Source organism: Cyrtonyx montezumae, unplaced genomic scaffold (assembly GCF_038088225.1).
Source record: "Cyrtonyx montezumae isolate F1298 unplaced genomic scaffold, pur_monq_1.0 scaffold_2, whole genome shotgun sequence".
Taxonomy (NCBI): Eukaryota; Metazoa; Chordata; class Aves; order Galliformes; family Odontophoridae; genus Cyrtonyx; species Cyrtonyx montezumae.
In genome coordinates this window covers 41121392-41134430 of record NW_027071936.1, presented here as the reverse complement: position 1 = coordinate 41134430, position 13039 = coordinate 41121392, and the positions used below count along the sequence as shown (strand labels likewise).

General features: G+C 38.5%; 1 protein-coding gene across 2 annotated transcripts; it reads right to left on the bottom strand.

Annotated features, from left to right (window-relative positions):
- Nucleotides 1-3380: 3380 nt before the first annotated feature.
- On the bottom strand, nucleotides 3381-11808 carry FRG1 (FSHD region gene 1). 2 transcript variants are annotated; one of them, XR_010622252.1, is made up of 10 exons: nucleotides 11683-11808; nucleotides 11443-11510; nucleotides 9397-9519; nucleotides 8448-8505; nucleotides 8149-8263; nucleotides 7646-7750; nucleotides 6823-6914; nucleotides 5743-5853; nucleotides 4683-4778; nucleotides 3381-3526 (listed from the first exon to the last, which is right to left on the bottom strand). XR_010622252.1 is itself a non-coding variant. In XM_065736972.1 (9 exons), the coding sequence occupies exons 1-9, from the start codon at nucleotides 11742-11744 to the stop codon at nucleotides 4742-4744; spliced, it is 771 nt and encodes a 256-aa protein (XP_065593044.1). In that variant the 5' UTR covers nucleotides 11745-11808; the 3' UTR covers nucleotides 3903-4741. The 2 variants fall into 2 exon arrangements, 1 of the variants encoding a protein (XP_065593044.1); XM_065736972.1 differs by lacking the exon at nucleotides 3381-3526 and having other exon boundaries at nucleotides 3903-4778.
- Nucleotides 11809-13039: the final 1231 nt, after the last annotated feature.

The window sequence follows — 13039 nt, the reverse complement described above, 5'->3', positions numbered from 1 at the left end:
GAACTTGATGCTTTCGTGGAACTGTCTTTCCCAACTAGAAATTCAGGCAGTTTCTATAGGGGCCAGCCACATTTATTGATTAAAACCAAATACCTGAAAGACAGTTTTCTAACTACTTGCAGGTACCTGAATATATTTTTGTGTTCTATGATAAGAAATAGCCAGATTGAATTGCACCTGTTATTTTCTAAACAGCAACAGCAGCACCTTTTGCTCATACTTAGTTTCTAGAGCAGTTAATTTACACACTTCCTTACCTCCAAGATATTTTTAACCCTGAAAAGTCAATGTGGACTTTGGAAAATGATAACGAGCTCTTTATGAATGCACAAATTACTTTTTAAAGCCTCTTAGTACTTTCGGTTTAGTTCTTTCACCAGTTAACAGTTAAAGAACAGTTAACATCTTACAATACCTGTGTTTTTCTGAGTGGTTGTTCTGGCAGGTTCCCGTCAGAACACCTGGTCTCCAGGGCCCACACTACTTCAGGTCCTCTATTTTGATGTCTAGGCTGCTTCTAATCAATTTGCAAAAATCTAAGTCAGAAGAAAAAAAGCTTTAAGGTTTACTCATTAGCTGTACTGCCTGAAAGGTAGTACAGTCACTAAGTAGTGACACCATTAGTACTTCACATCCATCCTTCTGTTTTTTTCACATTAATTCATTCAGTACCTATCCACTTACCAGATCTGTTAATTTCTCCAGAAATAAAGACTTCACAAGTGATCCTTTTTTCACTGAGTTTCAGTTCAAGCTCTTTCTGCTAATACTGCTACCTGGAGACCCCTGCCAGAAGACAGTATCACCAAGAACAATCCATAAATGTCTCAGATGGGAAAATATACCAACACACTGTTTACAGCAAGAGTTTAAGACACGATGCTATTTGCCATTTGTCATGCCTTTGATTTCCTTCTCCTAGGACTAATATTTCAGCAAATGCTCCAGATCTCTGCTTCTATATTATAACCTCAGGACACCTTTCATTTCCAGCAAGTATTCAGTACATAATTAGTCCCAGCATGGAGGGAAACAATATCTCTACCACCATGACAATTTCATTCTGCCACTTCCCTCCCCCATCACTGCCAGTCCATTGCTAAATCCAGCAATCCCTCCTGTACTTGTCACAACAAATAAAAGTTCCATTTCTTTTTGCTTAGCTTCTTCCTAGCTCTGTAACAAACTTGCCTCCAAGTCCCATTTTTTCTTTACTATCACTCCTGGTTACTTTCAATACCTACCCCTTGCGTTCTTATATTTGAAATGCTACATGTGAAATGGAAAATTGCTTCCCACAGATCTCAGGATCTTCTTCAGATTCTGAACACTCATTTCTGCACTCTTTCCACCAGTTCATCAGACTTCTGCTTTGAGCTGCCTCTGTGTTTGAATAATTGAGTTCTGACAGAGTTTTATTGAAACAATATATTCTTGGAAGGAAAAATAAATGCAGGAACATCAGCCTACTTTCAAGCATCAGCACTCACTTCAGATTCACAGTGGTTGTCGATCAAGAAAATCTACAATGCTTTGCAAAGTCACTTAAAGCTGAAGATTATTCAAAATAACAGATAGTGAAAGACAACAAAAAAAACCTGTCAGCCACTTTATATTACACACTTATCTAACAGCTCAGTAAACAATTACCCTGGCACACAGTCTGCTCCTTGTGGTGCAACCTGCTTCCCAGTGCTTCTGGAAACAGTTCTGGCAGTAGGCCACTTCCAGGTCTGTGGTGCTGTGACAGTTGTGTAACAGGTTATTTACATTTCCAGACAGAGGCATGTGACCTACAGCTACTCAATGAGCATTGCTTCGTTTTTGGTGCTAGACCAAACTTCAGTGCATTGGGTGAAAATGAATTGCATTTTTCTCTATGACAGCACAACCCACAGCTATGCTGCATTTTCACACAAGAATTCCTCAGACTCTGTCCAGAAGCCTTTGCCAGCAATCATCTCTTTATTTCTAGCTTTCTACTTTCTCCCTGCAATTTCAGCATTTACAGCTTTGGCAGAGCTCCTGGTCAGTAGCAACATATCTTTTCTAGCAATTACAAGAACTCATAATCCGGCCTGTGCTCACTATGAGAAAGGTAGCAAAGCCCTCTCCTTCACAAAAATGGAATCACAGAGCATATGGACAGACACTGCTTTTCAGAAGCTCCTAAGCTTCGTCTGTTTGACCTTTTCTCCTACTAGTAAAAAGTGAGCCATGCTCTACGCCTACACGGCTCTCTTTCAACTCTTAAAAGAATTTCCTTGCTCTCCCCTCTCTTAGAAAATTGAGGATAGCTACTTTTGACACAGATTTCCCTGGAGACACTAACTTTTCTCTGTCTCAGAACTACTAAGTGCCAGACAATTTTCTCTCTGGACTGTGTAATTGTACATTCTGATTCCCAAGTCAGAAGCTATTTAGCAGATAGCCTACCATTGATAAAAGCAACTTTAAATACCTTCAGTTTTTCTTGGAGATATACCCTTAAAAATAAGCCAGATACTCCTGTGTGACACAGAGAAGATTTTCATACCTGGGTTATTGACGTGTTAAGGAATTTTAACAAAATCCTGGAGATATCTGTAAAATTACAAAGATCAGTTCTGCCAGTTACAGTTTTTGCAAATGTTTTAATGCAGTCTTACTAGAAAACACTTCGATATTCATAACAATTTCTTGCTTCAAAAGCACATATAGTTAATATAAACTGTTAATAAATGAGTATAATTTTTAGTTATTTCTAGTACATGCTAATCTGTTTTGTACTAGAACTAGGAATAAAACGTTAACACTTTACCAAGTTATTTATCTTCATTATAAAAAGGCAAAATGATTGATAAGCTAATGTGGTCACCTGATACTATTACATTTTTGTTAACAGTGTGATCTGAAACACAATGATTAGATAAGTGATGCCTACGGGGAAAAAGAACTCTGCAGAAGAGCATTTATGTTCAAAAAACAGCTACTCAAGGGTCTCCTGTACATGTAAAAATTTAGAGAAGTCTTTGTGATTTAGTTCATAATTATACTTTTATTTCATTTCTCTGCATTCTGTTATTCTATCAGCATTAAGACACAACCTTATGAAGCAGCTGAAATCACAGGAAGGCCTCCAACAACTTGTACATATGAGAAAGTTAGAAGCATAATCATCCCAACAGTTGCACAGAACAGTACCCCAGAGGGGAGATATTTCATTTCAAGCTAAATAGGGAAGAAAATGCACTAATTCCAAAACAGACATTCATGCCAGGAATTAGCAAACATGTTTATTCTTGTAGAATAGCTATCAAATTGCATGTATGAATTCAATAAACTTCATTGCTTCAGAGAAGAACATCCTTTGGCAAGATCTCTGTACTCAGGCTTTCTCCAGAGAAAGGTCTCAATTTTTATTTGCTTCTCTGCAAACATGAATTAAAGAATCTTTACATTGCATCATCAATTTGCCCAGCCCATGGGATTTTTCTTCTTTTGGTATCATAAATCTTTCTGGGCTACCCCCTTATTTTCTAAATTCCTGGGGAAAAAAAATAAGCCAATATAAATGCTTTTATTACTGACCTTGGCTAATTTTCTCATGCTGGCTATAATTTGTTTTACTCTTGAAAACTCAATAGTTAAACAATTACACAAGGCTTTTTCTCAAGAGCAACCACCTATAAAATTAGAACAATTTAAATTGCCATTACTGTCTTGACTTTATTGGTCTGTTCTTGTGCTTCTTAGAGACATCACTATCCTACATTAGCTTACAGCTTTATACTATTTCCGCAGTTCATACTGGCAGCTTTGGGAAGAGCTCAAATTATTACCATAAAAATCCTCAACACTGTTACCAAATAATCTTTATGATGTAGATTACACAGAAGGAGAGAGAAAGTGATCTGAGGTAGTTCCTATAGAGATGTTTTTATTGAAAAACTTCTTGGTAATCAGAACAGACGTAGGAAACCACATTTTATACAAGATACCAGGAATACACATAACACTATGACCTTCAGAACAGTGCTGCTGTTTTATTAAATTAAAGTCTATGTTCTAAAGAAAATAGCAAGTTTGACTGAAGTTATCCTTCTCCTCTTGTACTATGAGGAGCCTACCACCACAAGACAGTAAATCCCTTCTATTATGAGACAACTGCATTTCCATTTGTTAAAAGGTTGACTTGTCCAGACTTTCACCAGCATCTGGATTTTGCATTTCATAATTTATCATTCTGAACAATGAGTCTGTTTCAAACACTGCTTTATGAAGACTGAATATTCCGGTCCCTACCAGATACAGAATTGAATGGTTCCACAGATGCTCTACTCAGTATCTGGTATGATGTATTCTATTTCCTCTTGCTTGTTCGAGGCATTTATGTATTTATTGACAGTTCTATGTGTTAATAATATTTCACTTTGCTGCTCTCATCTGCCCTTTATTGCTGCCTCTAAGCTCAGTTTTTTTCATCAACCTTGTGAGATTCAGTGGGTCAAATAACTTGTTTCTCCATTAAATAATTATCTTACTATTTCAATAGCATGTAGCTGTAGCATAAGATTACTATTAATCATTATTGAAATTTGAGACTAGGTGATGTTTATTTACAGCTCTTAGGCAATCCTTTAAAAATAACATAAAAACATAAGCAAAACAGCTTGTGTAAAAACAATTATAAAACATTTTACTTGTGTTTTCAATATGATCTTATCATCAAAGATGCAGAAGAAGGTGGACCAGTTGATTGTCACTTGCAGTATCTATCTGCTTTCACTTTTGCTCGTCTGTGTGGAAAGGGTAACAAAACAAAACATTAAAAACTGAGCATAACTTCTGAATGTTTTATTTGCCTGTAAGTCTTAAGCAGGCACTGAAAGCAGTTTTCTGTTTCTTTTTTCAAAGCAAACACAAAAACCTAACACCACTTAAGCTTTGCTAGTTAACTTTGAGCTACAACTGTACTGAGTAACATTAACCTTGTATTTCCTTTCAGATCATGACCTGCGTTTTGCCAGATCATTCTGAGGGATGGAATTCATACTGAGTGAGAGCTGAAACTAACACTCAATTTATGATGGCTGCACTGCATTTTTTCACATCACTTAGAATTTTCAATTATCAGAAGTAGTTTTCTGCATTCCACTCAAAGAATTAATGTATGAAAATTTATACCATACAAAACATTTTAAAAAGTTCAGGACAGTTTCTGTATTCCTGGCTCCTGAGAGAAATAAGAGATTTATTACGAAATTACTGATGCACAGAATGCCAGGGATTGGAAAGGACCTTGAAAGATCATCTAGTCCAATCCCCCGGCCAGATCAGGAACACCTAGATCATTCTCACTATATATAAGCTGCCATTTTTCCTTAAAATACAGCTCTCCCCTTTTCCAAAAGGCTCTGATACTGATACAGGTAAAAGCTTATTTCTTGTTACTAAAAAGAGTTGTCCCTCACCTCCTCTGTATTCAATGAACTGAGGAGACCTAGAGATAATGAATTCAGTTCTGATGAATTTCCCAACCTTGAAATTTCAGGTAAATATGCAAAAATTTGGAGCAGTAATAACAACAAAATTGCATAAGACTGGCTGCAATATATTGACTTAGAAGGAAGTGCTCATCTCTCTACCTCCTCTTTACCCTCCCCTCCATGAAACCTACCCATTTTTTGTAACCAATTTCATTGTAATCCCATCTCCCAATAACTTTTAAATTAATGAGTTATCTCCTGTACATTAAAGTACCTGTCAAGCAATGCTTCATGAAAAGTGCCTTCTTTCCTGGCTTTTCTGAGGGCTTTCGTATCTTCTTTGCTTACTTTCAGCTTTTTGTCTTGGAAACTTTGAAATTTCTTTCTATAAGGGAAAAAACATAAGAATAACCTCTTTAAAGTGCTGTATTTCAGTAACAACTGTGATGAGTATCTTGTGTAGACAACTGGCCTAATAAAAAAATCTAACAAACCATCAAGCTATCAGAATGCACTAAAATTTATGTAGAAGAAAACTACTCCATTTTTGGGGGGCACTGAGTGGGAACAACACCGTGCATGATTAATATGATGCAGTTAAAAGTTCTTCAGAACATCTACTCCTTCATGTACTAGCAAAACAAATCAGGAGTAAAGGTGCACTGGGTGTAGGTAACCAGGTGTTGGTAGCAAAGAGGCTTCAGCTGTGATCCCTGTGAGAAGAGGCTTGGAACACCCCCATAGCTAGACAGACCCACCATATGGTAAGGCTCTGTTTAGCAGAGCTGGTGTAACCACCTGAGAAAGGAAAAAGATGTCACACAGGCAGAGGTAGAGGAGGAAGAAAAAGAGTGAATGCCAAGGACAAAGGAGAAAAAGGTGATCCAGGTGCCTGAGCTGATATTCCCCTACAGCCTGTGAAGAGGATCACATTAGAGTAGGGGAACACAGAGAATAAGGGTGTTAAAAAGAGAAACTATCACATACTGGCCACTTTCCATCTTAGAGGAGGGGACAGAGGAGTCTGGAGTGAAGCTGAGCTTGAGAGCAAGGGGAAAGATAGGTTTCTTATTTTTCACTTGTCTTTCTCACTACCCATATCTGTTTTAAGAGGCAATATATTAATTTCCCATAAAGCAAGTCTGTTTTGTCTGTGACACGAACCAGCACACAACCTCCTCGGGTTTATCTTGACCTATGAACCACCTTCTCATCCTTTTTTAATGCTCTTGCGCTGATGAGGAGGAAGAAGCAAGCTACCAACTGATTGAGAGTTTGGCCCTTCCATCAAAGAAGCTCCCCCAAAAAATAGGAAGAAGTTACTTAAATCTGTTAATGGCTCCCAACTACGTACACATAGTTGATTTCACACTGTTTAACATTTCCTTTGTCTTCCTGCGGAACATCATCCTTCTTCTTAGCTTCTCTTTCAGCACAAGTTCGAATCTATTCATTGAGAAGAAAATACATAATAGAAACTTTTCTTTTTTAATTCAAAAATTGCAAGGTAAAGAAGACAATATATCCTTCATAATCAAATGAGAGTCACAGATGTTTTAAATTCTCAGCTTTCAAATTGGTTAACTCACAGCTAGAGAAAACAGCAATAAAAGCAAGAGCTTCCTATAGTACAGGAAAGGATTAAGCACAGTACTTCATAATACCGTAAGACATAATTCCCTCATAGCAGCACCATTATAACTGTTAAGAGTTATCAGGGGTAAAATGTATTTCTGTGAGACTGACTCCATAGTATTATTGCTCTGACAAAAACACACTTCTCTCTATCTGCAGAGAAATGTTTTTGAAGTCCAAATGAAGTCTTTCCAAATCCACTTATATAAATGACCTCTGCACCTGCATCATTCTGGCTAACCCTTCTCTGTTGATGGTTCAGTCAGAATTCATCTCTCTTGTACCAGGGGAGAACTATCTGGTATACTACACAAAGGCTTTTACCCACCACTTCTTTAGTGGCATAAATATTTGCAGCAAATAGATAAGTACCTCACTTTAGGCAATCTGGAGCTCATGTGCTTCTTCTGGGGCCAAATCACTTGGTAGCTTACAGAAAACAATTACACCTGTATGCTCTCAGTAAACTGTAGCATACAAGTACTCGGGTAAGCCTGAATATCCATGCCAAGTCTGTATTAAATGTAGAACATTGTAATTACCTTTATCATTTCTTCCTCCCCTGCAGTTTTGCTTTTGGCTTCTATGTCTCCATCTTCATTACAGCTAATAAAACGACTGTTTGCTGCTAGTAAAGCTATTTTTTTCTGCAGAAATATCATATACTGTTAGTAGGAAGTTTGTATATAAACCTTAATGGTAACACTGGTTCTACACGATACAACTGAAAACTCTGTGTGTTCTGTTCTTATACAGACACATACACACACACATATATATATACACACACTTCAACAGCTAACTAGCAGTCTTCTTCGTTCTTAATTCCTATATAGCTGCCAAAATGGAGGAACATGAAGTACATTAAAAATTCCTAAAGAAGTACAAAAACTACACTGTACTTGGGAAAACAGAATGTAAGAACTTACAATATGAAAGAAATTGCAAAAAAGACAACTGGTAAATAACATTTTACTGCCTGTCAATACAGACCACAAGTCAGAATACAGTCATAACACCAAATGAATTATCCTAAGCAGCTTACATCTTGGAAGACAGGTTCCCATTGCTCTCTTGATCCTATAGCATCTGAACGTCCAACAACAAGTCCATCTGAATTTATACCCAGGTATTTGCCATAACCAGACTTCAAAGCAATCCTCAAAGGGAAAATGCAGGGAAACCATGAAGAATGTCTTGATTTAAAGCAATTCATGATTTTCAATAAATCACAAATATATTGCTAATAAACAATGTATTTCAAGAGAATATAAAATCAGGTATTCACATCAGAAACAAAGAAAATAAATATCAAGACTTGTAACAGTTTGTAGCAGTAGTTACCTTGTATCAGACAACTTCACGGCAGTAAACTGTTCAGGAGGACTAGGGCCTTCATCATCTTAGGAATGAATTTTCCATTAGTTATGTAGTATTTGTTACACACTATTTAACCTGTTAATACTGCAGTTTCAAATAAGCTGAAAAACTATACAACTGTCACTGCTAAATGCTATGAAAATCTGCAATAATGTGTTTCTTTAAAAATTCCTTTAAAATGTCCACATTCTTAAAGAAAAACAATGGGAGTGCTTACTTACATTCAAGTAAGACAAAACAAATACCATTCTTGTTCTAAGATGTTTACAGTCAATGTTTTACAGTTCTAAGGTGATGTTGAAAACCTTAATCTCCTTGTAATATTACTTTCTCAATAATAAAATTACAGTTTGTCTCCAGCAACAGAGCCCTAAACCTTAAAATGCTACATTAGCTTCTCCATTCCTCAAAACCAAAGTGAGATAATACCATCATCACTGGTTTGAACTCACTCTAAAAATGAAACACACTGTCAGGATTGTGAAGCATTTCTTATTTGACTGATGGTTCAGACTCAAAGTAAAAGACAAGCTCATCCCCACCATACTAGTAGTCCACTTGCACAACAAAACCAACATATTCTGATGAGGATGCAGCAATAATCCTTTACACTCATTTGCCTTGAGTTTCATTCTCAAATTAAATTCTATAAAATCTTTATGGTATCAATGTTATAGTGACTATTATCCAGTAACAGGTGATCATCTCCAATGTGGTTCAATTTATTATACAGATAAAACATCACGAAGAAATGAGTGGAACTGATTGTTAGATTTCAGTCATACTACTACCGAGATTACTGCGTTATTTGTAATGAACTGCCTTTAGCTGTAAAACTGTTTGCCTTTGAATGATGCTACATTTATGCTTTTTATTTCTAAAACTGCTTTTTTCCAAATTTCCTGAAACAAACCTTTGTGTGGTGCTCCGAGCGTAAACAAACCATTATCAAGGGCATGGATGTAAGCTCCTTTATCCATTTCTATAGCTATAGTTCCTGTAATTTCACCGAAATTACTGACAGCCCACCAGTTTCCTAAAACAAACAAAATATCCATCAAAATTAATGGAGTAATCACAAATTCTGACTGCAGTAGTTCAGAACTCATCATTTCTGTATCTACTCCAAGACTTGACATTCTACAGGTAACAATTTAAGATTTTTGTGCATTATTTTATAATACCCAGCCAACTTAATGGTGTTGCTGCTGGAACAGGCAATCCTGCTATTCTATCCACCTTGCTATCCCTAATCACTGGCTCCTGTTCTCCATCCCTCTGTAGAGCTTTGATTCATCCAGGTGATCCAGCAGAGGATACACCTTGCAAGGAAAGTGTTTTTTACCCCTGAATCAGCCTCTTGCAGTTTTGCGGTCACACCCAGTTACTAGATATCCAACACAACAAACACAACAGAAATCTTTAAACTATCTTCTGTGCAATTACTTCATACAAATGGCAGTTCTTAGACTTACGATGTTTCCAGCAGAATAACATTTGAGCCTTGTAGAATTCTATCAATGTAGCCCTACTTACATGCATGAACTAGAATTATGATGTTTGTATTTTTTAAACAGGCAACATTCCTTCCTGTTATATCATCTTACAAATATTTTCTGCCCAATTAAGGTAATTATTTTCAATTCATCAGAATAGGATGTCTTTTCTCCTCATGGTAAATTCAGCAAATCTATCTTTCTTCTGCAGAAATAATCTTCCCCTATCTTTATAGAACACATGGAGCAAATTTTCTTATCCTGTAGAGTCACAGTTTTTTTTAATCACAGAGTCGCAGAATTGAAGGTGTTGGAAGGGACTTCAAGAGATCACTGAGTCCAAACCCTCTGCTAAAGCAGGTTCCCTACAAAAGATAGACATCCAGAAGGTTCTTAAATATCTCCATAGAAGAAGACTCCACAACCTCTCGGGGCAACCTGTTCCAGTGCTCCATCACCCTTATCACAAATAAACTCTTGCACATGTTTGTATGGAACTTCCTGTATTCAAATTTTGACACACTGCTCCCCGAGCAATTCAAATTCATCAGCCTATGAATTTTCCAAATCTCTTCCAGTGTTTTCTTTTTAAATCCAGGTAAACTAAACACTTGCAACATTCTGTGAAGCACAGTAGCTTATTTTCTCATCTACGGTCTTTCAACAGAGAAATAGGCATGCATTCCCTTGTAGCCCCTTAGCACAACATAGAAAATGACATTTATCCTGTTAAAAGCACTGTGCTATATTATACATCTGCATCTCTCATTACACTAAATATTTTTTCAAGCTGTTTTTGTGAAGTGAATTGTGGTAAACTAAGGACAAACAGCACTGAAGGGCAGTCTGTCATGTTATCTCTCAAAGCCATACATACTTTGATCCTTCTCTTTTAGGAAAAAATAAGAAGTAAAACTATAGTTGGATACGGAATAATATTTATGTCTTTACCTTCAATTATTAACAATAACAAATTCATAATGTGAATCCATAACAGCAGCATAACAAACTAAAGCAAATAAACTAGCTAACAAAAACTTCCTTCCAGAAGGACTGAAAGTCTGAGAGAACTAAAGAACTCAGGGAACAAGTAACTATTGACAGAATAAGAATAGAAAGCACAGATGTTCCAAACTAGGAAAAAGTCAAATAACATAAGACATGTTATTTGTGCAGAAATATATAAAATACTGTTATAAGTCTCTGCCTGCAGCAAAGAGTTCTGGGGAAAAAAAAGAGGGAAAAAAAAGGGACATCCAAGCAAACAAAGAGTTTGAGATTATATAAGAACATACTTGGGCTAATAGAGGCTGGAAAGGCTGTAACTAATAAATATAGCGATGAGTGAATATAAACCTGAACACAGGCTACACTCAGTCTCAAGAGCCCTTTAACAACCTTTTCCACTTCTGCTGTCCCCTATAGCTGCCACCAAGTCACCCAATCCCCAGAACGCTACTCACCAACGATATCAAGTTGCTCTTCTGCATCCTCATCCCTTTTCCTTTTCTTGTTCTTGTGCTTTTTCTTGCTGCAAAGCGTTAAGAAAAACGATAAGGACACACCTCCAAGCCAGGCCACGGCAGCCAGCGCCTCGCTCTCAGGAGCGGGGAAGCCCACGGCGACGGGCCGGCCTCACCCCCTGCGCAGCCGGCTAGCCGAGAGGCCCAGCGACTACCGAGGAGAGCCGCGGGTAGCCTCACCTTTTCTCCTTTTTCCCTTTGAGAACAAGCTTGGTGGACTTGACACACGAATACTCCGCCATGTCCAGCTACGGCAGGCACAGCGGGACACGACGCTACGCCACGGACGGAAGCCGCTGAGGGACAAACTTCCTTGCCTCCCCGTTCTGCGGACAGCACGCGCAGTCTCCCGCCGCGCCTGGGCTTAGCGCCTGGCGGCCGCGCGCGTGCTCTGCGAGCGCGGCGGAGAAAGTGAGCTGAGGGTGTTTGTGGCGGTCGACATTTCGGCTTGCCTACGCTGCACTGAGGGGAGAAGAACTGACTGGGCACTTAAAATGTTTAATGCAGTTAATTTGTATAAGCAACAACACTTTATTATTTCATTAAAGAAAGAGGGCAACCAAAGCAGGACGATGTTTAAAATCCTATCTCCCTTCGACTCCTGCTTCTAGCCCTGCGTGAGTTGCCTCAGCTCTTTGCAGAACTGCTAAACCCTCGGTGCCCGGGAACCAAGAGCCTGCCCCCTCTGAAGCGCACTGGGGCTCGCTGTGGGGCACGGCAGGTGCTGCTGAGGGGTGTGCTGGTGCCCGTGACAAGAACAGATGCATGGCACACTGATTGCTGGCAGCCACATTGCAGAGTGACGGTGTGCACAGCACAGGTGGCATGGCAGAACCAGGTACCGGGCCACACTGGAGCTGGAGCTTCGGGGGAAGATGAGCCATGGAAACAAAGCCTGTAAGTCTGCCAAACGCGCTATAAGCACAATGAGTTAATGGCAGTTGTTCCCATCCTTGTAGCTGCTTGACATTCCACTGAGTAAAATCCATCCTCTGGCTTTCATGGAGGGCATAGCCAGCTTTCTCTTGCTGTGGTAAGCTCCTTGTCCTCTCAACAAATGCCTTATTTTGGGAATGTCATTCTTAATGCATATATAATCAGGCTGCAAGCTAGAGAAGTCATTTTTAACGTATGTTTTGTCATCTAGTCCCTTAATTAAAGGGTTTTAGTGCCCCAAAGTTTGTTTGCCTCTGATGATTCTGGATGGTCAAATGTGAGGTACTGTCTCCACCAAATCTTGCCTTGTGCACGTACATAAGCATGTGTGCTGTATTACTTCTGATTTCATTACATGCTGCTGGTTGCAAAGGTTCTATGAGTAGTAAGCGAGATTCTTAGATGTGGTTATATCAAGACCTTTACAATTGCTGAAATCACAGCCAGGTGGTAGAACTCCACACGTGTAACTTTTCCCAGTGAATGACCCTGCAGTTTGTTGATGACTGTAGCTGTCTTCTGCGGATACTTTGATTGGATCCAGGATGCTGCTATTTCTCACTGAAATGCTCTTAATTTTTATTTGTATGCCTAATATGAA

Coding starts and splice junctions, on each gene's coding strand:
- FRG1 (XM_065736972.1), bottom strand. CDS start 11,744: ATGGCGGAGTATTCGTGTGTCAAGTCCACCAAGCTTGTTCTCAAAGGG. Junction 5,854..6,822: donor CAGTGTGAAATCAACTATGT/GTACGTAGTTGG, acceptor TTTCCCTTATAG/AAAGAAATTTCAAAGTTTCC. Junction 4,779..5,742: donor CATGAAGCATTGCTTGACAG/GTACTTTAATGT, acceptor CTTTCCACACAG/ACGAGCAAAAGTGAAAGCAG.